Source organism: Chlamydotis macqueenii, chromosome 4 (assembly GCF_036417535.1).
Source record: "Chlamydotis macqueenii isolate bChlMac1 chromosome 4, bChlMac1.mat, whole genome shotgun sequence".
Taxonomy (NCBI): domain Eukaryota; kingdom Metazoa; phylum Chordata; class Aves; order Otidiformes; family Otididae; genus Chlamydotis; species Chlamydotis macqueenii.
The window spans coordinates 70,141,642-70,168,419 of NC_141559.1; the positions used below are offsets into that span (position 1 = coordinate 70,141,642).

At 40.7% G+C, this 26,778-nt stretch overlaps 1 protein-coding gene across 1 annotated transcript; it reads left to right on the plus strand.

Moving 5' to 3' along the window:
- The first annotated feature begins 473 nt into the window (after positions 1-473).
- Positions 474-22,427, plus strand: WDR1 (WD repeat domain 1). The gene is made up of 15 exons (XM_086747041.1): positions 474-679; positions 947-1,068; positions 4,936-5,026; positions 9,916-10,063; positions 11,464-11,644; positions 13,491-13,568; positions 14,306-14,386; positions 14,505-14,738; positions 15,575-15,662; positions 16,961-17,117; positions 17,762-17,849; positions 18,886-18,996; positions 19,439-19,612; positions 20,758-20,902; positions 21,206-22,427. Exons 1-15 carry the CDS (start codon positions 664-666, stop codon positions 21,313-21,315), a joined length of 1,824 nt encoding a protein of 607 aa, XP_086603167.1. The 5' UTR covers positions 474-663; the 3' UTR covers positions 21,316-22,427.
- The last annotated feature ends 4,351 nt before the right edge of the window (positions 22,428-26,778 follow it).

Below are 26,778 nucleotides of genomic sequence, written 5' to 3' on the forward strand. Positions count from 1 at the left end.
GGGGCTGCTCCCGGCCTGTTTCCCCACACACTCGCAGCGTCCCCAGGGCTCCTTCTCTCCCCGCACCCTCCCTTGCCTTAGGATCAGCGCGGATTTTGACCCCTCACAGCTCCACCGCCCCCCTCACCGGCCCGACTGTCCCCATGACAACAGCGGTGACCCTGCCCACACCCCACTCCCCCCGCTGCAGCCAGCGCGGCTTCACCGCAGCCTCCGCGCATGCGCCGCCCATCGCGCATGCGCCCAAGCGACCCACAGCGGGGAAGAGGAGCGCAGCGCATGCGCAGCTCGCTCAGCGGTGCCCACCCCGAGGCCGGGCAGAGCCGCTGTGTGGCGCCCGCTGCGGCCTGCGCGCAGCTCCCTGCCGGGGCGGGGCCGGCTCCTCTGCGGCCGTCTCAGCGCAGCCCCGCCGGGCCCGTCCGAGCCGACGGCATTTCCGGGGGAGGGAGCGCGGCGCGGGCTGGCGGGGAGCGGCGCGGCGCGAGCAGAGTTGACTATATATGGTCAAAGGCAGGGGAGAGCGGCGGGCGGCGCGGGCGCTTCCTGGTTCGTGCCGCTGGGCGCCGCGGGGTAGAGCGAGAGGCCGGTCCGGCTGCGCCGCGCGGGGCTGCGCTCGCCGCCTTTCCCAGCGCCACCGCCCGCCGCGGTAACAAGTGGGCGAAGATGCCGTACGAGATCAGTAAGCGAGGCGGATTGCGGGGGGCCGGGCCGGGCTGGGCGGCGAAGGGCGGCGGCGGGCAGGCCCGGTGGCCGGGGGACCGCCCGGCGGCACCCCGGAGGCGGGTGCGGAGCCGGCGGCTCCTCGCAGCCCCGCTGACAGCAACAAGTGACCGCGCCTGCCGGCACGGCGTTTGGCTGCTGGGCGGGCGTCCGGTACCGGGGAGAAATGAAACATCTGTTTGATGCACCGCCCCCCCCCCTTTCCTCTTTTCTCCTTTTCCCGTAGAAAAAGTGTTCGCCAGCCTCCCGCAGGTTGAACGAGGCGTTTCCAAGATTATCGGAGGGGATCCTAAGGGCAACAATTTTCTGTATACCAATGGAAAATGTGTCATCATCAGAAACATTGATGTAACGTATCCTAATTTATTTTGCTTCGTAATGTAGAGCTTTCGCTAAGTTTCATTTTGTTTCCCAGCCCCTCTCCCTGTGCTTCCTTCGCACCGGGTAATTCCGATTGAGGTCACGGGTCTGTGATCGGCAGCAGGGGAATAAGCAGGGTGCGTGACTCAGGCATAAAACCATGGGCAGCGACTGTGAAAAAACCTGTGGAAAATCTCAATGAAACGTGCAGTTCTCTCCCTCTCTTGGCATAGGACTCGTAGACGGGAGACTGGTGTATTCCGGTTGGCCCTGTTTATCTTCTTAAGTATCACTGTTAGGAAGTTGAGTGCTGTGTTTGCTTAATAAATCGACTCTTCCCTATTTGCTGTATTGGGCTTTCAGCTTGTAAGAGGAGCATGCAAATGCTTGCAAAGACCTATCTTTAAATGCGTTAGTCTGTAGTTTCTTTTTTTTCCCTCCCTCTATGCTGCAGGAATCAAAACAATTGTCAGCTGCTTGACTCCCTGCAAGCTGTCTGCATGTTGAGTTGTCAGCCGTGGTCACAGGGAACTCTTCTCATCGATTAAGTATTAGAATGCTCCAGTTAATGTTTGCAGTGGTGTGGAGGTTTCGGGTGTCTTTTCTACTGTGGTGGTAACTAGAGAAATGTTAAGCGAGTTATTGAAATTATTTGTTTTCAAACATGGCATCCCTTTGAGAAGTGCAGAGGAAGCATTACATGTTTAGGCTATTGTCTTGATACTGGTTTAAAAAAAAAAATACTTCAAAGTGAATACTTGTTCTTTGGAAAATCAAGTTCTCCCATAGATTTACTTTCCTCTCTTACTGCAGATTTGGCCTGCAGGGCGGCAGGTCATACCTCTCTGGGATTTTTAGGTCTCCACAACAATGGATTTGTTTATGGCTGCTTCTGTAAATCACCTTTGTAAAATTAATTTTAATAATTTGTTTTCGTGATTTATCTCATCACCCCTACTATATTCAGACATTTCTTGATTGCCATGCTGTAATACAGGAACGCTGCTAATAACTTAATTCTTCGCAAATTTCTTGTTTGCTACCAGTTTAAATTCATCCACTTAAAAACAAAATGAGCTTGCACTCTGGTTTCAGTGTCTCAGTATAATGCTGTTGCAATGGCATTTCACTCTTGGTATCAAAAAAAGTTCAATTTTCTGAAACCAGAAGCCTCAGTTAAACACTAATGGCACTCAGCGTGATGAGAGAAGAGAGAAAAGCCACTCTGCTTACGTTACAGTTTTTGCCCGAGTTATGGATTGTGACCTCCTCCCTTGCACTGTCAGTAGTGCTCATCTGACCCTATTTTGGAGGTTAAACTGAAAGAAAACAACTTGCTTTTATCTTCCTGAATCAGCTCACTGAAGATTTGCCCGGTACAAATGTTAGTCCCAGCATGAGCCAGGATGTAGAGTCATGGCACAGTCTGAGTACAGGCGAGGTAGGATTGTGGGAATTCAAATTTAGACTGTTTAAACTCTCAAGGGAAGTAATAAATCCTTCACTTTTATGGTGTAATTCATGCTGGTGCGGAAGCTTACCTAACTAGCAAGGAGGGTCTGCTACTGTTAATAATTGACAGGTGACACTCTACAGACAACTACAGAATGTATTGTAGCAGTGACACAAAAACTGACCGAAGCCTGTGCTGTGGCTTTTGTGTTGGGGAATGTTGCAGTTTGTTCATAACATGACATGGAAGGGTGTCCACTATTAGTTGGGAGCCATGCCTCCTCTGAATAATATAGAAGCCTGTATAATAGCTTGCAACAAGCAAATTAAATACTGGGAAATCCATGTGTAAGCCTTCCACGGACAGTTCTCCGATGGGATAGTTGTGCTCTCATTTAAGAAAAAAAAAAAAAAAAAAACCAAAAAAAAAACCCCAATTCATCAAAATGCAGTGATCACCTGTCTCTTAAGTCAGAAGTTGTCTAGTATTACCTGATTAATATAGCATTCAGAGTTAATGCTTGATCTTTGAGCATGAGCTAGAGACTTCCTTTAACAAGAAAAAGTCCTGGAGCAATGCTGGAAAAGCACTGTGAGTCAGAAGGACTAGTGATATTTGTAAGGTTTCATACCTTGTTAATATTTTATTGTCTTCATGGGTCTAAACCTACTTTGAAGCTTGGAACTTCACTGCTCACTTTCATATGTGGCTCTAGTTTCAGTATTCGAAACAAGCCACAAGCTCACTCTTCTTGTTGAATCTAGTATTAGGTACTGTGTTTGTCCCAGCTTACAATATAATCTCATCCTAAAATCTCTTCAGAAGTGGGGTGATTTTGATATGAAAGACATAAATAACTGTCTTTAGAAGCAGAAATATGTTATCAAATAAACAGCATTTAAATTGGCAGCTCTAACTTATTACCTGGTTTCCTGAATCAATTTATCTTAAATTTGGGAGTCTATCTTTCATTTAACCCCTTATGTCAGTCTGTTAAGTCCAGTCTCTCATCTTGGCTTCCTGGACTCTTGGAGATTCTTGCTGTAAAATAACAGCTACTAATGTATACCATTACTAATGTAGTGGGGTGGGGGGGAGGGGAGCTGAGCTCTCTGAACTTGTAGCTGATGCAGCTATAGCATGGGGAAAACATTATCTTGTCTTAGTACAAAATGGAGAGTGATGTGTATGCTGTAAATGCAGATGACTGTGACTTAAGTAGGGCTATAACACACTGAGGCAATGTATAAAAGCAGGAATGAAAAAGAGCTGCTTCTTGTATGAGTAAGCTGTATTCTGTCTCCTGAGATGTAGTAGTACTGCAACAGCAAGAACTCTTGCAAGCATCAGGAGACTGTCCGCTTTCTAACACAGAGCGGGTGTTTTAGTTTTTCTTGATTGGATGGCTGAGTCATACCATCACATCAGGTGGTTTTCTGGTTTGATTGAATAAATCTGTATTAATTATAGCAGTTAAAATGGATTTTTGTTTTGAGCATGAATAAAATTTCTGGAGCTGGAAGATACCTGTTAACTGGTAGAAAAAATTTTCTAAGGAGTAGCGTATTACTGTTGTAGCATATATGCACTATACTTGGAAGATGTGCAGAATGACTTTTTTTATAGAGTTATTTTGAGAGCAGATTTTTGCCTTGATGTCATCCTCCTTCGATTTCTCTGTCACCTCTGTAGTGTAACACTACTGATCTGCTGAGACACTGAGTTAGTTTTATTGTCCAACCTGAAGCATCTGAAAACATGTTTAAGACTGAAGAGAGAAAACTATGTTAGATTCACGGTCAGTTTCTTTCAGAATTCCAGTACAACTCTTGATATGAGGGAAAATGTCTTTTCCGGTGCTAGTCTACTAGCTTTCTAATCAGATTGCAGTTTATGAGAAGGTGTAAGCCTTGCAAACTTCATTGGTTACTGATTGATCTTGACTACATGGTGATAATTAATGGTTGTGCAATATGGTTAACCGTATGCTTAATTTTCATACTCAACTATAGGAGAGCTTCTGGATGTGTGTTGCAAAGCACAGCTTGTGTTTAATATTCTACTTAAGTAACTGCCTTACCTGGGCCACCCCCATAAAAAGAAAGCCCGTGCTTGGCCTGTTATTTTGGAGAGTGTTTTCTACCTTTCAGCAGGTATTTGAGAGGAAAGGGTCACCGCAGTCCTGGCTGTTAGAGGAAATACTTTGTGTCAATTGTTAGAAATTAGTGTGGTGTTTTAGTCATACTGAACAGCAGTGTTCTGCACTTCTTAGTTTTAAATAATAGCTCAATTTAAGCTGAAAGTGTGAGGAGGAATTCTGAATTTTATCTTTGAATGTCTGATTTCACTCCTTGAAAACTGGGAAATACAACTTAGTAACTTTTTTTTTTTCTTTAAACTAGAATCCTGCGATTGCTGACATCTACACTGAGCATGCCCATCAGGTTGTAGTTGCCAAGTACGCTCCCAGTGGGTTCTACATAGCATCTGGAGGTAAAGTATCAGTGCGCATGCTGCATGAGATGTGTGGACAGAGCTGTTAAAGTGCCTGGCACAAAACTTAGTGGTAAAACAGAGTGGCGACGCTTCACGTTTGTGTGCAGAATATACATAGTGTATTCCACGTGCGTCCGTTGAATTACATGTACGTGCCCGAGGCAGGAATGATTTCTGTTGTTCCTTTAACCTCTTTTAAAGCATTGAGTTTAGTGACGTGCTTTGTTTTCTTAAAATTTATTTAAATAAAAAACAACCTGGAAATGAACTTTAAATACTTAAGTGTCAAGCGTTAAAAAGAACAAATCTTAGTGTAATGAAGATTTGTGTAAGTACAGCAGAATAAAAAGTTATTTCTGAAATGTAGAATCATAGAATCTTTAAGGTTGGAAAAGACCTCTAAAGTCCAACAGTCAACCCAACACCACCATGTCCACTAAACCATGTCCTAATGTGCCATATTTTTTTAACACCTCAAGGAATGGGTGACTCTACCACTTCCTTCAGCAGCCTGTGCCTGGCTGCTCTTTTTCAGTAAATAAACTTTTCCTGATATCCAATCTAAACCTTCCTCAGTGCAACTTGAGGCTATTTCCTCTTGTCGTATCCCTTGTTATTTGGGAGAAGAGACCAACACCTGTCTCCCTAGAAGCTCCTTTCAGATAGCTGTAGAAAACAATGATGTCTCCCATCAGCCTCCTCTTCTCCATACTAAACAATCTCAGTTCCCTCAGCTGCTCCTCATAAGACCTGTGCTCCAGGCCTCTCATGAGCTTTGTTGCCCTTCTCTGGATGCGCTTCAGCAATTCAACATTCATCATGTACTGAGGGGCCCAAAACTGAACACAGTGTTTGAGGTGCGGCCTCACCAGTGCTGAGTACGGGGGCACAATCTCTTCTCTACTCTTGCTGGCTACACTGTTCCTCGTACAAGCCAGGATGCTGTTGGCCTTCTTGACCACCTGGGCACACTGCTGGCTCATGTGCAGCTGGCTGTTGACCAGCACCCCCAGGTCCCTTTCTGCCAGGCGGCTTTCCAGCCACTCCTCCCCCAACCTGTAGCATTGCATGGGGTTGTTGTGAGCAAAGTGCAGGACCTGGCACTTGGCCTTGTTAAACCTCATACAGTTCACCTCAGCCCATTGATCCAGCCTGTCCAGATCCCTCTGCAGAGCCTTCCTACCCTTGAGCAGATCGACACTCCCACCCAATTTGGTGTCATCTGCAAACTTACTGAGGGAGTATTCAATCCCCTCATCCAGATTGTTGATAAAGATATTAAACAAGACTGGCCTCAAAACTGAGCCCTGGGGAACACCGTTTGTGGCTGGCCACCAGCTGGATTTAACTTTGTTCACCATAACTCTCTGGCTTGGCCATCCAGACAGTTTTTAATCCATTGCAGGGTACACATGTCCAAGCCATGAGCCGCCAGCTTCTCTAGGAGAATCCTGTGAGAGACTGTATCAAAGGCTTTGCTAAAGTTCAGGTAGATAACATCCAGAGCCTTCCCGTCATCCACTAGGTTGTAGAAGGAGATCAGGTTGGTCAAGCAGGACCCGCCCTTCATGAACCCATGCTGGCTGAGCCTGATCCCCTGGTTGTCCTGCACGTACATGGTGAGCGCGCTCAAGACGAAATGCTCCATAATTTTCCCTGGCACTGAGGTCAGACTGATAGGCCTGTTGTTCCCCAGATCCTCATTCTGGCCTTTTTTGTAGATGGGCACCCTTCAGTCATCTGGGACCTCCCCTGTTAACCGGGACTGCTGATAGGTGGTGGAGAGTGGCTTGGCAAGCTCCTCCACCAGCTCACTCAGTACTCCTGGGTGGATTCTGTCCAGCCCCATAGACATGTGCATGTCCAGGTGGCGTAGAAGGTCATTAACTGCTTCCTCCTGGATTGTGGGGGGTTCATTCTGCTCTGTGTCCCTGTCTTCCAGCTCAGGGGGCTGAACACCCCCGGGATAACTGGTCTGACTATGAAAGACTGAGGCAAAGAAGGTATTAAGTATATCAGCCTTTTCCTCATCCTTGGTGATAATGTTCCCTCCCCTGCATCCAAAAAAGGATGGAAATTCTCCTTGGCTCTCTTGTTGTTGTTGATGTATTTGTAAAAACATTTCTTACTATCTTTAACAACAGTGGCCAGATTGAGTTCTAGCTGGGCTTTTGCCTTTCTGATTTCCTCTCTGCATGACCTAATGAGCTCCTGGTACTCTTCTTGAGTTGCCTGCCCCTTCTTCCAAGAGTGGTGTAGGACTATTGTTTCTGTTTGTTAATAAACTGGTATTTTGGGGGCAGGGGAGGGATTCTAGATGAGCCTATGCTCCTTTCTGTTCCCTCCTCTTTTCTTCCTGACTGAACTTGACAAGGCTTGGCATGATTTTTCTTATATATGTAACCTGAACCAAAAAAAGCTTTATTTGGTAAGTTAGAAGGGAAAGAAGCTGATTCTCAGTTTTCATGTAATGTATGTGAATCAATAGTCTGAGAATGGGTAACATGAATTTCCTGGATTGTTAGTAGAAATGGCTGCAGTTTTTGATGACTTACAAAGAAAGAAACAAACTCTTTTTAACAGAAGTTTGCTTCAAATAATTTATCTTTTTTTCAGGAGGACTGGTATACAGTTGAAAAATACTGTTAAATACAATACTCTAACTTCCATTTCTTAAAAATATTTGTAGTTAATATGTGAATTTTTAAAAAATCTGCTTGTCGTTGTCGATCAGAAATGCTTCAGAAACAAGTAATGTGCCCAAATACAGAAATACTTTCTAAGTAATATATCTGAAAATAAAACATTCTGAATGTGAGCTCCTTAGAAGGGAGTCCAGACTCATGCATAGATGTTGTAGAATGGGAGTTTTTCTTTCAGCAATTTAAAGGGAACTGTATTTTTTAAAAATGTGAACTTTTCTCTCCTTGGCTGTCAGAAAGCTGTACTAGAATATGTATCTTTTGAGTACTGGGGAACCTTTAAGAGTACTGCTAGAACAGCTTCACCCCCCCAACCCCTTCTTAAAGGAACCAGAGCCAGAATTTTCTTGGCTCGGTCTCGTGTATGGACCATATGTCAAATTGAATACCTTCTTAAAATCCAGTCTGCATTCCTTATTCTACAGACTTGGTGCTCTAGGTTGTGCTGTACTTAACCCTCAGAACAACCAACTAGTTTGTTCTTGTAGCCTTGTAGATTTTCAGTCCGCTGTAGAAGAACAATAATATATACATAGCCTGATCTGAGAATAAGTTTTTTATTAATGATCAGCTTAAGGAAACTCCTTGCTCCTAGGAGAGTGTTCAGTTGACTTTTTTCAGAACTTGTCTGTCATGCCTGAGTAAATGAGTTTAGTCTGCAGCATTTCCCTTAAAAAGTCTTCTGTATGTCATTTATAAATAGTTTTGTGATACTGCTGAGCACGGGATCTGAAGATAGTATCAGGCTGTTTAAGCTGTTTCTAAGTATAACACGTAAGATTCATTTCTCTGTCTGTAAATCTGCATTAGCTATGTAACCTCCATTAATACTTCATGTGCTTGATGAGACAGACCCTTGGCAATATGCTTTGTGGCTTTTATGGTAATTTCTCTTACTGCAGTCATAACAGATGTAGTAATGGGAGATACCACAAAGTTAAAGCTATGTATGTGCTATCTATTAATAGATGGAGCTAACAATTAGATTTTGAAGTCCACATTTCTGCTTCAATAACAAGTTCTCTATGTAAAATGGAGGATTCTGCGTCTGTCCTTTTAGCAGAAGTGGAGAGATGAGTCCAAGATCAGGTCCCAAAGATACAGGGTTGCTGTATGTTTAAATTGAACTGCAAAGATGCACCAGTAGACGGTGAATAGAACTCAAAGATGTTCTGCTAAGGTGAAAGGTATACATTTTAGAACATGGTTTATTCTAAAACAGTGGCTTTTATGAAGGGTCCAGTACACACAGAATTTGCTGTGTGGGTTTCATAAGAAACCTGTGAACCTGTTTGTATACAGAACAATTTCTCTGGTTACAGTGCTGCACCACAGTAGTTGCTCTGAATAGAAGCAAGCTCTAAGGCTGTAATACTGAGAGCAAACAGTCACCAAAGAAGCTTTCATTATATTAAGTCTTAAATTGTTATGACCTGTGCTATGTCTGCTGCTTGTGACATTACCATTTTTTAATATTCTGTTGGATTCCTTTGGAGTAATCCAGATAGTGCAGATATCCACACGCAACATTAGGTGTGTACATGCTTCTGTATAGAAAAAGTATGCTGATGAATGTCCATGAATCAAGTTCTATGGGCAGAAATGTCTTTGTATGTTTACCACCTGGTATTTGTATGCAGAATAGGTTTGCTTTGAAGGTGCCAAAAAAAAAAAAAAGCTGAGATACGAATTTTAGTGCATCAGCCACTGTCCACCAGATTGCTCTCTTATTGTAAGCGTAGGGTGACTTCCCCATGAAGTGTGGTTAAGCTGTCTTCTAGCTGCTGGGGAGTGGCTGCTTTGGAGTTGGTTTTTGGGGGTTTTTTTGTTTTTTTTTTTTTTTTTTTCTGTAGCACAGATGCTTAACACAAACTGGCTGATAACATTAAAGTTCCTCTTACTGTGCAATTTTTTCATGTGTTTGCGAAAGTTGTCTACATGTGTTGTATTTATTGCTACATGTCTTGAACCTTAATATCTGGTTAAAAGCATTATTCAGTGAGATGGATGTAGTCTTCAGCATTCCTAAATCAAGTGATTTGTAGTAATTGTAATAGGGTAAGATAATAGGTCCCCAGTACAAGTGTTCAGTGTAGCTGAAAATCTGTATCCTGGCAGATTGCTGAGTCATGTGACCAAGTCATACTGGAACAACAGTAGTTATATTCTGTTTTATTATGGCAGATGTCTCTGGAAAGCTGAGAATCTGGGATACCACACAGAAGGAACACCTACTGAAGTATGAGTATCAGCCGTTTGCAGGAAAAATAAAGGACCTTGCCTGGACTGAAGACAGCAAGAGAATTGCTGTGGTTGGAGAAGGAAGGGAAAAGTGAGTAATTCTTCTGCATGTGTGAGTGTAGATATATATACACGCACATATGTATACTGTGAACCTCTGTATTCTAACAAAGCAGGTTCTTTGTACAAAGCTTTTAAATCTTCAAGGGAGAAAATCACGGCTTGTTCCCTGTTTAGACTTCAGATTGTGCTGTTCTGCAGCAGAATTCTTTATGCGTTATTTCATAGCTGTAAAACTACTTGCAAAATACAATTGTATTAGAATTGCTCAGTTTAAAAATTGTGTGGATCTTGTTTGTTTTTTTTTTTTTTTTCAGAGGTATTATATTCAGTGATAGCTGTTCAGTGTGCCTCTTGGTGGGTTTTTTTTGTCTAATTCTGATAGAGTAGGAAGGGTGAACCACAAGCTAATTCTTCTTCTTTCACTCCTCCCAAATTGAGAGGACATAATTGAATAAGAGTAAAAAAATAAAGAAAAAAGTGTATCTGAATTTTATCTCTCAGCAACATGCACATATTTTTAGAACTTACTATGGTAATTACAAGAAAATCACAACCAGTTGTCCTTATCTGACTAAATTAGGTGCCTTTCTTTAATGTTTAAAGACTGACAGACTTTTAAGACAGAGTCCAGACTAGGTAGTCTTATGCTTAAGAGTCTGAAACCAGTGTGATCCCGTTTCCTGACCCCCTACATAATTTTTTTATTGCCATGATGTATTGTGTCCTGATATTCAAGAGAGATTCTATGTCCTTTGTCACTCCCTCCACCCCAACCTGCTCCTGGGCAGATCATACATAAATTTGCTCTCCTACTTCAGTAACTCTACCAGTTTCCTTTCGGTCCAGAATTTTGCTGAAGTGATTCTATAGAACCCCTTTCTAAGAGCAATCTCTGGCAGTTTAATGTTACTGTATTGATTATGCTGATTTTTTTTAACGTGATTCAAAGTAAGAACTAACAAAAATGCTGTTATAACTCTCCTTACTTAAGCTTTTAAGTAATAATTGGGTATGGTCACTTTTACAACAATCTAGGCAATGTAATCAGATAAATTATCCTATGTAATTGTTACCCTAGCTTTCTGCATTCTATGTAGTGACTAGGCAGATGGAATAATTTACTGCTTTCCTCTACAAACCAACAGACTTACTGAAGAATATCTTCTGAATCTCTGGATTTTAAAAGCTTTATACAGAAAACTTGCTTGTTTGTCTGCTTCAGCAAATGTTTCCTATTGAAGATTAGATTGTCTCTCCAGTAAGATCTCAAATAGCCTTCAGGGAACTATGATGCGCTTGGATGAGATTAACGAGATGACCTAATTTCTTTTCTTTGAGTGCAGTCAAATCTGCTGTTTACAGATGCTCAAGGAGTTAATCCACGTGTAACTCTTATGAATTGTAGTTATTGTGTGCTTTTCCAACTAGATTTGGAGCAGTGTTCCTGTGGGATAGTGGTTCTTCTGTTGGTGAGATTACTGGGCACAACAAAGTGATCAATAGCGTGGACATTAAACAAACAAGACCGTATCGTCTGGCAACTGGCAGTGATGACAACTGTGCCGCTTTCTTTGAGGGACCGCCATTCAAGTTTAAGTTTACAATAAGTGTAAGTTTAATTTTACATGTGGCTCTGTTAAACTGTGCAGCAAGTTGACTAAAAGCTTTCCAACAAGCTTGCAGTTCTTTTTACAATTAGTTGTTAAAACAAAAGTACCTTTTGAGGTATAGTTGGTGTCAGATGGCTTTTTTAAAACCCATGTATGAGTATAACTGAAGGCTTGTCTCAAGCCAAGAAAACTGAAATAAATGGTTGGTTAAGAAGAAAACTTGAAGCACTTTTTCCAATTTTGATTGGTTGTTTTTTTGATTCTTCATCCTCTTCCATAACTTTAGTAGAATGTTTCATTTGCTCTACTGGTGCTTTCTGAGCTCTGCTTCCCAGTGCGGACATGTAGAATTGCTTAATACTCTCCAGTGTGTTTGGGTCAAGAAATGTGGTGGTGTGAATGGAATTTTCGAATCTACTTAAGAGTGCTCAAATCTGAAATCCCAGGGCAGCTTAGAAAGGGTGAGTGTAGATGTTTGAAAACGTAACTGATTTCTAGGATGAGGAAATGAGTATGTAACCTCTGTAGTCAGTTTTCTGTTTCTACATTCCTCTTCACTTTTTGTTTCATATTCTGCTAGTTCAAATCTCTTATGTAAATGAAACAAAACCTGGAACTACCACATTTAAGACATCCATTGTTACTTGAGGCCAAAGAAAATAAAAAGCCAAAAGGTTCTGCAGCTGTTTCTGATGGCAGAAGACATGTTTCTTGCTTCAAAAAACAGTCTTGCAGAGATACTGGATGTTATTGCAGTAGTATATTCAAAATACTTAGTTCTCATTTTATTTTTAAAAACACAGTAGTAGACCTTTTATTTTCTTAAGTATGTGCCTTAAGTAGTCTTCATACACCAACTTTAGTAAGGGTTCCATTCCAGTTCTAGAAAAGGAATTGTTTTGAGCTCTGCAATCCAATGAAGTGATGTAGTTGCCTAATATATTTCTGAACTTAAGTTGATACTTGCATTTTGCTAAGCAGGTTCTTTTGGAACTCTGAATTGCTTACCACTGTTGCTCAGACTGATGTGTGATGCAGTCTTCCTTTTAAAGGGATGTTTGAGTTGACATGTAAGATTCTGGTACAGGCTGTTATATGATTTAGATTAGAGCTTCAGGTATAATCAAGAAAAAAAAAATCTGTAGTTAAATGAAGTAGGTCAGAACCTGCCTTTCATAATACTAAAAATAGTCTCGCAAATCTCTTTTGCATGGGAGCTTTGACCTCATTGTGGAGCTTCCCTATTTAACGCGTGTTTTCTAGTTAGCATGGTTTGAATAGTCTCCTACTTGTAAATAGTCTATTTGGGGATGATACATCGGTCTTGGTTACTTCACAGAGCTACCACTAATGCAGTCTCCCAGAAATGGAATTCCAGTAAGATAATAATTTATTCATCATGCCTGTATTTTTTACAATAACAAGGATAAAGTACTCTTCTGTGTATAAAACTTAATTGCACAATGAAGGAAGAGTCAAAATCTGGAGAATGTTGCAGAAGAACTCAGTTACCAGAGGGGAAGAATCCCACGTTTGCATCTATGTTGCAACTGAGGGGTTTTTTCCTACTTATCCCTGAAACTGGATACTTACTCACTTGGTATTGTGCTAAGTTGTTTGAACTACATCAGTATTGATGTCAGTTTCTTCCCTGGACTGTTCTTGATCCCCATGATCCTCTTTAGATAGAGGTTAGACTTGCTCCATAGCAATTCTCTACAGCAGGCATCTCTTACACAGCTCGTTTATGGATCACATGTAAGAGAACTTCATTGTTACTGGATTATCTTCTGTGTAAAAAGGTCCGTTCTTATTTTGTGTGCCGATTTCTTTTTTTTCCTACAGGACCATACACGGTTTGTGAATTGTGTGAAGTTTTCTCCTGATGGGAACAGATTTGCTACAGCTAGTGCAGATGGCCAGGTAAAAAACAAGGAACTCTTTTTGTAGTGATTTTAGCATGAGAAGATTTTCTTGTGCATTTTGGGAATAGGATTAGTATTGTAAAATCCATGTTGCTTCTTTTTTCATGCCAAGAAATGTCTGGCTTAACCTTTTAAGTATCCTCCTATAAAGCTCTAACAACTGACGTCAACCAGACTATTCTCACTCAGCTTTTTTCCCCATTCCATCTCCCTAATGCATGACTTATCTTAGAGGTTATTTTGGCAGGAACATACTAGACTTTTGAAATGTGTATGTCCTTGTTATGATCCTGAGAAGTCTGGCTGAAATACTGAACTCAGAGCAACTCAGCCCCGTGTGGACTCCCTGTTGATGAGGGCAGGTTTGGTAATGACATGGTTACCATAGCTAGCTCCTCCTCTGAGAAGGCAGATTCCCATGACTGCAGAGCTAAGACTCCTTCACAGAAGGAGTCAAAAATGTAATGTCTTCCAGAATTTCAAATGTCAGGATCCAATGAGCAGAGTGGCTTACTGTTATTATTTACAGTTGTCATCTTATTTGTTTAGTCTTGGCTATTAAATGCAGGAATACTTGTTCCTCTTCTTCAAAATCTAGTGTTTGACAAACCTGCAAGCATGCCATGTAACAAAAGAGTGATTTAGTGCAGTGTAAGTAACAGTGCTTCAGTTCTTGGCGTTTTTTCTGTTACTGCTTTTCCCTTTAAGTTACCTGTTTGTGTGTGATCTCTTAAGATTTTTGTCTATGATGGGAAGACTGGAGAGAAACTATGTGCTCTTGGAGGAGGCAAAGCTCATGATGGAGGTATTTATGCTGTAAGTATCACTTCATTTGAACAAATGGTCCGTAGTATTTCATTACCAAGTTCATCGACTGTGAAATCTTGAAATAATAAATGCACTTACTGTCTTGTGGTGACATTTGTTTTTACAGATTAGTTGGAGCCCTGACAGTAGTCAGTTGCTTTCTGCTTCTGGAGATAAAACTGCTAAAATCTGGGATGTTGGTGCTAATTCTAATGTCAATACTTTTAACATGGGATCAAACGTGTTGGATCAGCAGCTGGGTTGTTTATGGCAGAAAGACCACTTACTGACTATCTCCCTGTCTGGCTATATCAATTATTTGGACAAGAACAATCCAAATAAGCCGTTACGTGTTATAAAGGTAGGCTAAACTTCTGTTTTTGCACCAGTTTCTGCAATAAATGACTAAGTGGTTGAAGTTGTCTAGATGAAATAGTAACTTGAAAAAAAGGTTTTCTTAAATTAGCATTGCCAGACAAGCTGTGTGTGACTGACTCTTGTGAGTCACATGAATCAAGAAGTTAAAATGTTACATAAAGATGTTTTGCTTTGTGCAAATATACAGGCTGATTTTGATTTCAGTTAAGGCTGTCAGCTTGTCTTTCATAGCACCTTTTAAGCATTCTTGAGAAGAGAAATACAGCATAGACAGAAGGCTACTGGGGATGTCTCATTCTAGCAGAGCTAGTGTATTGTGAACAAGGTGACAAGGCTTATTGTGCAATCGAGCTTTAATTTTAGGAATTAAAGAGTTCGCTGACACAGCACTCTCACGGGAACTTACATTTTTACATGAACTAGAAACAGACGTCCCAGATTCTTGCTATTGCTGCTATAATTCTGGCAGTTGGTGTGGGTACATGACCATATTTAGTCATTTTCCCTGAATCGTAAAGTGCCTGAAAAGCAAACTTTGTCGATGGAAAGGCCAGGAAAGTATTTTGGCCCAGGAGGCTGAGGGTATTGACAGTGCCTATTCCTTTACTTCAAAGCATAGTGCATGGAAGTGGCAATGCTGCAACAGTTAAATGACCGCACCATTGATTACTGATTTGTATTCTGGGTGACTTTAATGGTTGTGAATATAATGATGTTATTTTCTGAACAACCTGTAATTCTTCTCAATAGGCTTGATTTATGTATGTGTTAAGATGAAAAATTGCCCATCAGTAATTATTATTTGTGTCTCTTTCACAGGGTCATAGTAAATCAATTCAGTGTCTTACGGTGCATAAAAACGGTGGAAAGTCCTATATTTACTCCGGAAGTAACGATGGTCATATTAATATCCTTTGAATGACAGTGATATTTGTTCTAGCTTTATAGTCTGAGAGCGCTAATTAGTAGGGGAAAAAAAAGCTTTGCCAAAGACAAAAACTTATGTTTACTGGAGACAAGTGAATATTTTATGTCTGAAGAAGTTTATTTTGCTTCCCTCTAACTTGCCTGTTGTACTGGTTGCATTTAAACTTGCCTGCTAAATATAAGTCAGTTCTTAATTTCCACTTCTTTGTGGTAGATAGGTGGTTAGTATGGAGAAGCAAGTAAATATATAAATTAGCCTCTTGTAACTTTCCACGTATTTTGTCATACATGCAAAATACATATTGCTGTCTCTTGCTGTTACTTGTGATAGATATGTAGATCTCAGCATTTGTTGAAAGTCCCGTATCTTGATTTTTGTATGTTCAGGACAAGAAAGATAAACTCTTGTTGATCTGTCTCTGACCTGTTAACATGCATTTCTCTTTACAGTTGTGTTTGTGTTTTTCTCACCTGTATTAAGGTGTGGTTTTGAAGTTCTGTGACACATTGATTGTGTTTTTTATCTGGTATCCCAAATGTCGTCAGGCTTTCTCACTACTGAAGAGAAATTGTCCTTCTTTTGAGACTATTTTCTGTCCTGTTGGTTTCTGGAGCAAAACAGTGAGAATGCAGCCTGGTACCTGAAGGGCATATTAAAGGATGAGATTGGGATGTCTTCAGCTAGAAGACAGAACGTTGACTTTTCTTCAATGTTCTGAAGCTTATAAATAGAACTACAGCCCTTCATCCTACTTGTCATGATGCATTAAAATGATGTCACATTGGCATCAACCATTATTGATACAGGACTTGTTCCTTTACCAACATGTAGTATAGTGTTAATAGTTCAAACAGATGTTAACATCTAACATCAGGGAAAGCCAATGTTGCAGGACTTCTGACTATAATTCTTTAAAAAGTTTTTCCTATTCTCAGACCTAATGCTAATTGTTCCAGTATTTACTACTGTTTTTGGTAGGTCATTAAGCTCATTACAGAATATCAGAGGTTCATTTAATAAATATTTTGAGGGCGTAAGGTTGGCTGAACTCTGGAGGAGGTTGCCGAGGGAGCTTGTAGAGCTTCCATCCCTAGAGACAGTCAAAACCCAATGGAATGGGCAGCCTGTTGTAGCTGACACTGATTTGAGCAGCGGATTGGACTAAAAAAATCTCTAGAGGTCCCTTCTAACCCTAACTATTCTGTCAGTTCTTTAACTTGTTATGATGTATCTGACTGGACCAGTATCTTCAAATGTTCCTTAATTCTATTATGCACATTATTGGGATTCTGAAACTGGAGAGAATGATGGCTTTTCTGGGAAAGGCCATACAAACCAGGTTTCTAGAATGGCAGTGGATGAAATGGATCAGCTGGTCACCTGCAGTATGGATGACACTGTGCGCTATACCAACCTTAGCAAGAGGGACTACAGGTTAGTTAAAATGTTGCCTTTTATTGTAATATTGCAGTCCTAATTATTTTACAGCAAGAGTTTTGTTGATTTATATGGTAAAGAATTTCATGCTGCAATTTATTCAGGTTTTAAGTTACCATGGAAACTGTAGAAATGATTGCTGTAGCAACCTTGCTTTTTTCTGTGATAACAAGAAATGTGTCCCAGACTTCAATTTCTCACATCCATTGCACAGGTTAGATAGAGATCTGTCTTGTATTGGGTGGATTAGTTAGGGGACTGTGGGAAGGGTGTCCGTTTTATGATTCATAAATACCCAAAATATTGGCAATAAATATGGGTAGGAGGGATGAGACACAGCTGTTTCTTCATGAAAACCACAGCTGAAGCAAAAAACTCTAAGGAGTCCTGTTAAGATCACCTAGTTAGTTTAAAAAGTTAAGCTCCAATGCACTTCAAAGGTGTACTACCTGATCATGATACTAATGCATTAAACAGAATGAAACTTCGCAGATTGTTAAAAAAAAAAAAAGAAAAATCACGTACTTGATCATTAGTGGGTGATTATTTTAATAGGCCATTTTAAATAATTGTAGGCATGGAATAATTTTTTTCTCTACTTTATCTTTCCTGCTTCTTTACCTCGTCATGCCTTCCTCCAGCGGCCAGGATGCTGTGAAAATGGATGTTCAACCAAAATGTTTAGCTGTGGGTCCTGGTGGTTACACTGTAGTTCTATGCATTGGACAAGTAAGTATTAACTTGTGGCTTTTCAGCACAATTGCTGTGTTAATAATGCAGTGTATGGTAACATGATGGTTTCTGACAAACCTATTTAGTGTAGGATTACCTTGCACATCTGGAGAATTTCTTAATAAGAGCTATGGGGAGCATAATTAATACTTGATAGACTTGTCTTTTTGCATCCTGTACCAATTTAACAGTCCTGTGAACAGATGTAAAATCCACGTGGTCCCTTGTGTGGATGCATCTGCATTTGTTATCAGTACAGCTTTGTGCTGGAAGGCTACGCCAGTCTGAATCATGCTCTTGCCTGATCTGTTCGGTGATGCAATTTTTGGGGGAAAGGATGTCTTGTGCCCACTTTTAAAAAAATTTTTTCTCCCAACTAATCCAACTAACCAATTAACTAATGCTATTGTACAGCATGGGTAGCTCTAGCTTGCTTGCTGGTAGTATTCAGATCACAGAAAACCAGAGAGATTGCAGCAGGGCTATCTTGTATCAAAGCATACTTAACTACTAATGTATATGGGTTGTGGTTTTATGCTGGGGACTTTCAGTAGTATTGTCCAAACCTGTTTTCCATATGAGTTATAATTCCAGTTCTCCATAGTATAGAACTGGATAGGAAATAGCGCTTAAAATTTAACATTGCAGTATTAACTTGCTACTAGTTTGGTCCTGCCTCCCTTCCTTTAACAGTGAACCTGGAAGGGAGTAATCATTGCTAAAAATACTCTTTTGTCCATGTTTCTTTCATGTTCAAACCAAATGACGTGAAGCTGAAAGCAGTAGAGCATGCCCTTGCGCTACCTGATTTAGAGCACCTCAGTACTCTAATACAGCAGATTAGTTAGTCACTGCACATAAGCATTTCTTTAGTTTCTTAAAAAAAAAAAGAAACTGTTCCCTTAAGATCAGAATATAGTAAACTTTGAGCAATCGGGGTGGATTTTTTTTTATGACTAGCAATGTGGCTTAGTCATAGTTTTGTATTAGGTGCTTTGAAGAAGGGCCTTAGTTTCTGGTTTTCTATTTACAGATTGTCCTGATGAAAGATAAGAAAAAATGTTTTGCAATTGATGACCTTGATTATGAGCCAGAAGCTGTAGCCATTCACCCCGGAGGAGGTACAGCAGCGGTGGGAGGAGCGGTAAGGTTGCACTTCCTAAAATTGTACTACTTTGAACACTGGAACTAGGAACAGAAGCATTTAACAGTAGTAGATGTCTTGTGTTGAGAAGTAGTAGTTACACAAGTAAACTATGTGTAACTGATATTCCTGGGCTTATATTCCCCAGGTTCTCCCACCATTGTGACCTAATGTCTATTTCATTTTTTTGTTTTGTATTTGCTGATTTTTAAACTGTCAAATGGTTTTTACCCCAGTGTATGCTTGAAGTAGGCAAATTCTAGAAATCAGGTCTATATTCTAGACTCAGTGGGTTGTAACCAGCATAAGTGACAGGTTCTTTAAACTATTTCTTAATATAAGCACTATACATGCAAAAAGTTCCAGAAACTCGGCAAGCCTTACTCTTTCTATTGTAAAGTGACTTTTGTACTTTCCCCCCTTCTTCACTATTAATTTGCAGGATGGGAATGTCCGTTTGTATTCAATCCAAGGAACCTCTTTGAAAAATGATGATAAGTCTTTGGAAGCTAAAGGTCCTGTTACTGACCTGGCATATTCTCACGATGGTGCCTTTCTTGCAGTCTGTGATGCAAACAAAGTTGTCACTGTCTTTAGCGTCACTGATGGCTATGCGGTAAGAACTGTTTTATTAGGAGTTTTGTTTGTTAAAATACAAATTGACTGGCATTACATGTCTCAGTCTGTTGTGGTGAAATATAGTGTAGCTGGTGAGACTTAATGGTTAAATAATTGATGTATATTTGGTGTTTCTGTGACTGTCTGTTTACCTGGTATTTTGAATTAGTGTTGTTTTCCACAGCAGCCTATGTGAAGCCTCCAGGTCATAAGGATAGGGGAGGAAACTTATAGCATAGGTTGGCTGCTGGGAAAACACTCAAACCCATCTAATAACAAGCACATAGTTAAATAGAGGAGGGGTTGGATTTCCACAGGCTAGCAGCAGTTAAATACAAAAGTATTACCAAGTATGCAGGTTTCTTATTTGGGTCAGATGAATCACTAGTGGGGTTTTTTTAAAGTAAGAAAAGTCAAGTTACAATTACGTACCTGCCTGTTAGAGAATTCTTGTGCATTTTTGTAAAATGGACAAGAACGCAGGCTAAATTTGATAAGAATCATGCAGTACAATAAAATTTAATGAAGTAAATAAACCAGACTTGTCAGTTAAATTCTGCTGACTGTGGCACGCAGTTCCATGGTAAGAACTAAGCAATGAAAAGAATACATTAGGGCAGGGAATCTTGGTTTATCCTCCAATCTAGTGTCTTTTAAGCAAGAACCAAAAAAAAAGGGCAATTTCCACTTTTTAGCTGAGCAGTCAGTATGTCTATAAGCCTGTAAAGTCATTAAGCTTTGACTGAAACCACACTGAAGTAAAAAATGCAGGATAACATTCCACAAAAATGTTTCTTTTTCTAAGTAGAAATTGGAAGAATTTTGCTTTTAGAAACCCCTATGGGATTATTTTTAAAGTCTCCTAAGCAAGAAGTGACCTGTTGCATATACACTTTACAGATCCAGTTTTCACAGAAAAAGTCTTAGCATTTTTTACAAAAGGTTTGGATTTTATTGGCCTGATAAGTGTTTAAATAGCATAAAAGGAAGCCACCACTTGGTTTAGGGCATCTGTCTGTACCCGAACTGTACATTGTCTGGAGTCTTGCAGTAGCTTACTGTGGTACTAGACATTAAATGCCAGTGATTTCCTGAAGTAGCTTAAACTGTTGAAATAACACTGTATCCCTAACTTTCAAATAGGAACATAATGTTTTTTACGGACACCATGCAAAAATTGTTTGTATTGCCTGGTCACCAGACAATGAACACTTTGCTTCTGGAGGCATGGACATGATGGTATATGTTTGGACTGTAAGTGACCCAGAAACCAGAGTCAAGATACCAGGTATGTATCTTTCAGAATCTTACTTTTGAAAGTTGCTAGTAGTTCTTGAAATCCAACACAGTACCTGTTGTCTGGAACTAATGGTAAGCAGGCTTGTAATGTTCCCGAGTTAATTTAGCCTGTTTATTAATCTCTGTCTAGCTACAGTAGACAGAGCTCTTCTGTTACGTTATTTTGTAGTCACTTTTAAAATAAATTAGTAGTATTTAATGCAGCTGAAAATCGCACGTAGAATGTGTGCTACAGTTACTTTGTCAGCCTAGCCTTCCTAATTCTCTTCTGTTATTTCACACTACCATACAGATGCTCACAGACTACATCATGTAAGTGGCTTGGCGTGGTTGGATGAACATACTCTGGTAACAACATCCCATGATGCTTCTGTCAAAGAGTGGTCTATCTCCTACAATTGAAATAAGCCCTCTCTTTGGAAGGACCTAATCAGGGACTAGAACTACTGCAGTGGAACATAGCATTTTTCTTAAAGAATCTGTATTGGCCTCTGGGTCTGCTATCATATCCTCATATCTTTACAGGGTGTTCATATCTGTAATTAAATGTACTTTGAAAGCTTTAGCCAGTAACACTTTGCACATGAAAAGCACTTAAATTATGTCTGGAGCTTAACCTTTGTGCTGAACATTCCAGAGGCAACAGCTGAGCAAGTTGGTGTGAAAGATTCAGGCGTGAAAGATTCAAACTCAATCAGTTGGTTTTTTTTCTAACCAAGAAACATGAGACTGTACAGCATGAGAGTAATACTTCTCATTTTTTCTAATTACAGAACATTTCTGTACTAACGGTCATAGTAAGAGTATTTAGTTGTGATCTGAAACCAATCAAGCTGTGTGCAGCTACTGTATATTGCTTTGCTTCTCTGTACTGCACCAAACTGTTGCCTCAGATTTTCTCCTCCAGATAACAAAGTGGGGTACATACATAATAAACTTTTTATGTATTTCATGTCAAAGCTTTGTGGTTTATTTTAAGATGGAAGTGTGGGGTTTTAATGTACTTACTGTATGGGTATAATGTTTACAAATAATTGTTGTGGCAACTTCTCGCTTCAGAAACACATTTGTTATTTTCATCAGTTAAGAATGTCTGGTCATTTCAATGTCAGAGAAAAAAAACCCATTCTGTTTCAAAGATTAAAGATATTTTCTGTTTGAAGGAGGAGAAGCATGTTATTGTTTAAAAAAATGCAGTACTTCTACCACCTTTTTGAAAATACAGGAATTAAACAAAGTGAAGCATTGTTATGACTTGAAGTTATTTTTGAGAAGATGATGTTTGCTGAGTAAGTTTTATGCCTTTGCATGTGCAGAACAGTTGCATGGAAGCCATTATCTAATGCAAACAGATCGTGATCTTGTGTTTAGTTCCCTTCTCACACTCCACAGCACATTTAAGTGATTTGAAGCTAGCAGACCAACAAGGGTGGAGGAGGACACTGATGCAAAGTAGTAGGAAGATTTCTTACCATCTCTAGTGGCCAAAAGAAGTTGCTGCTGTCCAGAACTTTGGAAGATTCTTTAAAAAAACCTTTTCTCTGCTAAGTCTTCATCACCACCACCCCTCCAGTGCTCTTTGGTTTTTATTAAGCTTTCCTTTCTGTGTGGACTTGTGTGTTGTTTTTTTACCAATCATATTTCTAATGACACTAACTATACAGCAAATAAAACGCTTTTGCTGCTTCTCATACTGTGGACCATTGCTCAATTGCTAAAAAAAAAAAAAAATTGCCTGTCAAAAATGACTTGGTGAAATATCTTTTTAGAAGGAAAATGTTGATTTCTTTTTATAAGTGGTGATCAGGTGTCTTCTGGCACACAATCCAACGTATACATTAGAACAGTTGACTTAAGTTTTATCTAAGATGCAGAATATTTTGCATCATGGTTTCTTTGTGCTTACGGCATCTCTCCATTAGCAATTTTATACGTCTGTTTGTTAACAATGCAAGGACAAGAGAAGTTTTGGAAAAGGGCATGTTTGAAATTAGGCATAAGGTCCAAATGAACAAGATTTCTCAGTGTCTGGCCCCTAAAACATTTTGCTGTTGTGCCCGTCCCTGTGCAATTCATCCATTGTTCCCTGCGTCTGATCTGGAAGTGGTGCTATTGAATCTGCTCAGTGAGTTCCTGTTGTCATTGAATCCCTGTCATTTAAGTAATCATAAAAGGGGAATAAAAAAAAAAAGTCATGCAGATGTCTATGGGCCAAAAACAGAACTCACTTGGCAAATCCTGATCTTTGTAAGAGAAAGGCCTGCTAGTGAAAAATGTTTTTTTGAAGGAACTGGCACAATTTCCTGAAACTTCCTGCTACTACAAGTCGATTCTTTCCTGCCCATCAGAGCTTGTGCACCCTGTCTGAAAGGTGATGTGTAGGACAAGGTATTTTTTGATTCCTGGAAGACCTTGTAACACTGCTCATGTGGAATGCCTGTTAACTAGAAACCCTGTATTAAGATTTGTGTTTGGATGCCTGCCTGCGGAGGTGGTTGCTCGTGCTTCAGCTTCCACTGGATTTGTTTATTGGCATATTGCCAGAGCTTCTAATTCCTTAAGGACTAATATGGTCTTTGTAGCTGGATAGCAAATCCTGACTACAAAAATATTCTTCTGCTGGACCAAATGTCATAGCACGGGCTGCTTGTTGATCCAGCACTTGCAAACTGAGTTGAAGGAGCCCAGTTGTACTGTTCTGAATCAGGCCCCGATATTACTTCTGTTTGCCCCAGACTGAAAAAGTCTTGCACTAAACTCAAAAGTCACAAAATAGCGATGGTGCAGGGGCATATAGCTACAGCGTGACTCTTGCTTTCTCATCTCAGTTGTACCAATAACACCATACTTGTCTTTTCTTTCACTGAGCCTTCTACTGATAATTTTAAATGCCAAGTGTATCATGTTTTAATTTTTTTTTTCCTAAAGGGGAAACAAATAGTGAACTCTTATTTGGAAAAGGTCTTCTGCTTTATATAGCCAAAGAGAATGCAGACCTTTCTGGAGATGGCTACATGAAAGTAGAGCACTGCTGAGTTTAAGCTTTCTCCTCAACAACTGGTCTGAAAATTGTAGACTGTCAGCTTCTATAAAACAATAGGGACAGCCATTCACTGTCAGGGTGACTATAAAATATATGTGTAGGAATGGAAGCCATGCTTTACACTGGAAAAATTGTGATTGTTTCAGCCACCGTTTTTTCCATTCTCTGCGAGCCCTCTTCTGCCTGTGATGAAAGAGTGTGGAGATGGCAGCTGGTGGCAGGCTGCTCTTGCAGCAAGCTGTCAGCCCCTTGGCCTGCTCTGGAACAGAGAAATAGCAGGGATAGACTGGGTGAACTGTCATGAGGTCCTGACTTCCATGATGCCCAAATTCTGTTCTTCAGCAGTACTGCACAGATTGTAGTGACCTCAAAAGGAAATATGTGAGATACTTGACATGAAGATGAAATTAGACTGTAAGTGAGAATCCAAATTAAAAAAAAAAAAAGAAAACCAAAACAGCTCCTTAGATGTTGCTATATTAGCAGCTGTGAGTATTTTAATGCTAGTTCAAGCCCTACCCAAACATGGCTCCTCAGGCCCCATTACTCTTAAAGGTTTCTGTTTTAAGCACGAACATGCTTTTGAGCTATAGCTGGCAGGTACTGGAAAGGGGGTTTCACTTCATCATGACTGGCAGCTTGCCTGCTTTGCAGTGAAAATGCAGCTTAATTAGACCAGGGATAGATTTGGAGAACTAACGTGACCTGTAATTCCTCACAAGGCTGTACTGCAGGGGTTCTTCTCCCCTCCCCCTTTAACAGTGTGATTTAATCCCAGTTGCCTGTTCCATTTCTGCCACGCTTGTACAGAACATTGGCCTTCCAAGAAGCTGGTCTATACTGTCAGCCAGAAACTAACAGCAGCTGTTCTGTGGAATATCGTCAGCAAATCCTAAATGAGATCTTTAATTGGCAATGGGTAAATGAAAGGTAAAGGACATCATAAAGCCATTTGGAGATGGAAGTTGTTTGTTCTGCAGAAAGTTGGACACATGATAGAATTCTGCATAGACTTACAACAGATGTTCTGGCACCTCTGTTCCTCTGCTAAATGCTCTTGCTCTTAACTATTAGCGCTTCTCAGAGTGAGAGTAACTGCCTGAAAATCTTATTTACATTAATATTTTTTCTGATGCAAAATGCCAAAGCTGCAGGATCCCTCAAGCTGAAATTGAATTTTTTGAAGCTACATTTCTCAGCAGAGAATCCAAGAATTTCTCCCACTGCACGTGTTAGTATGTCACTGCAGATACTGTTTCATGGTTGGGCCACAAGGAAGGATTTGCTGATCAAATCTTTTCCATATGATAAATTTAGCCATGGCTATCTCTGCGATGAAATTATACTGAGGAGAAAAAGATGCCTTCCTTGTGCCCAGGGGTGGAATGATGCAGTTAACTGGCTGAGCTGAGAACAAGTCACAGGTTCTCATATATACAGCAGATGCTCGTGCTGAGAGTGCAAAGCTCCCCAGAGAGGCTTGGGAATGAATCTAGTCAGTGAAAGAATCACAGAATATCTCAAGTTGGAAGGGATCATAAGTATCATTAAGTCCAACTCCCTGCTCCTCACAGGACTACTGACTAAAAGTGTCATCCAGACACTCCCTGAACTCCGACAGGCTTGGTGCCATGACCGCTTCCCGGGGGAGGCTGTTCCAGTGACTAACCACCCTCTCAGTGAAGAACATTTTTCTAATGTCCACTCTGACCTTCCCCAGATGCAGCTTCATTTCCTCATGGTCACCAGAGAGAGGAGATCAGCATCTCCCCCTCCTCAAGGAAGGTCCAGACTGCAATGAATGAATGCATGTCTTTCGTATACTAAAGGCAGTTCCTTTGAAATACCAATATTTTTACTGATAGGGATGAAATCAGTTACACCAATTCATAGACATGTTGGTGGAAGGGACCCTGAAGATCCCCTTCATTCCTCCATCTAGTCTAATCTCTTGTATGTAGTAGAGGTATGAGCAGTACTAGACCAGGTCAGCTGTGTTATGTTTTCTAGCCAAGTCTTAGAAACTTAAAAGGATGGAGATTACACAGCCTCTTTGAGTAATCTGTTCCAGGCAAGTTTTTCCAAGCTGCATGGTGTGGTTGAGGGCTACCGTCTTGGTATTGTCCCTCTGGAATACTTTCTCTGTTAACCTGCTGGCCACCATTTGGATGTTAAGTTATTGGCTGCTGCTCTCGAAGCCCGATGGTCCATTCCTCCAGCCCACACACCTCAGCTTCTATGGGAGACTGCTGTGGGAGGAGGGCTCTGGAGTCCAGATGTGCGTCCTTCACCTCATCTGCATGGGGTGGGGGGGGGGGGGGGGGCGGAATGCATAGCTATCAAGTGGTTAAGTGTGATTTCCCTATGAAAAGCCTTTGTTGGCTATTCCTTCATCCCACAAGTAGTTAAGATTGAATTCCAATGGGAAATGCTCCTTCATGCCTCCAGGGACTGCAGTGGAAGCAAACTAACCCCTGTTCCCTGGGTCTTCTCTTTATTTGAAGTCGCAGCAATGTGTTGAGTACATCAGCCTTTTCCCAGTCATGGGGGCACTCCCATGATAAACGTGATTTTTCCATGGACAATAGGTAACTGTCTCATCATCACATTGGCCAGCTATTTCAACAGCTCTGGGTAGGTCTCATCACAGCCCTATGGACTCGAATGCATCCAGTTTGTAGGTAATCCCCAACGCTGCTTCCTCCTGATGGCTGCCCCTCTCCCCTTCAGCGCATGCTGGCACACACAGAGGTCTGGGAGCAAGCCTGTCTGTGAAAAACAAGGCCAAAAAGTGTTGGGTGCTTGAGGTTTTTTCCTATCAT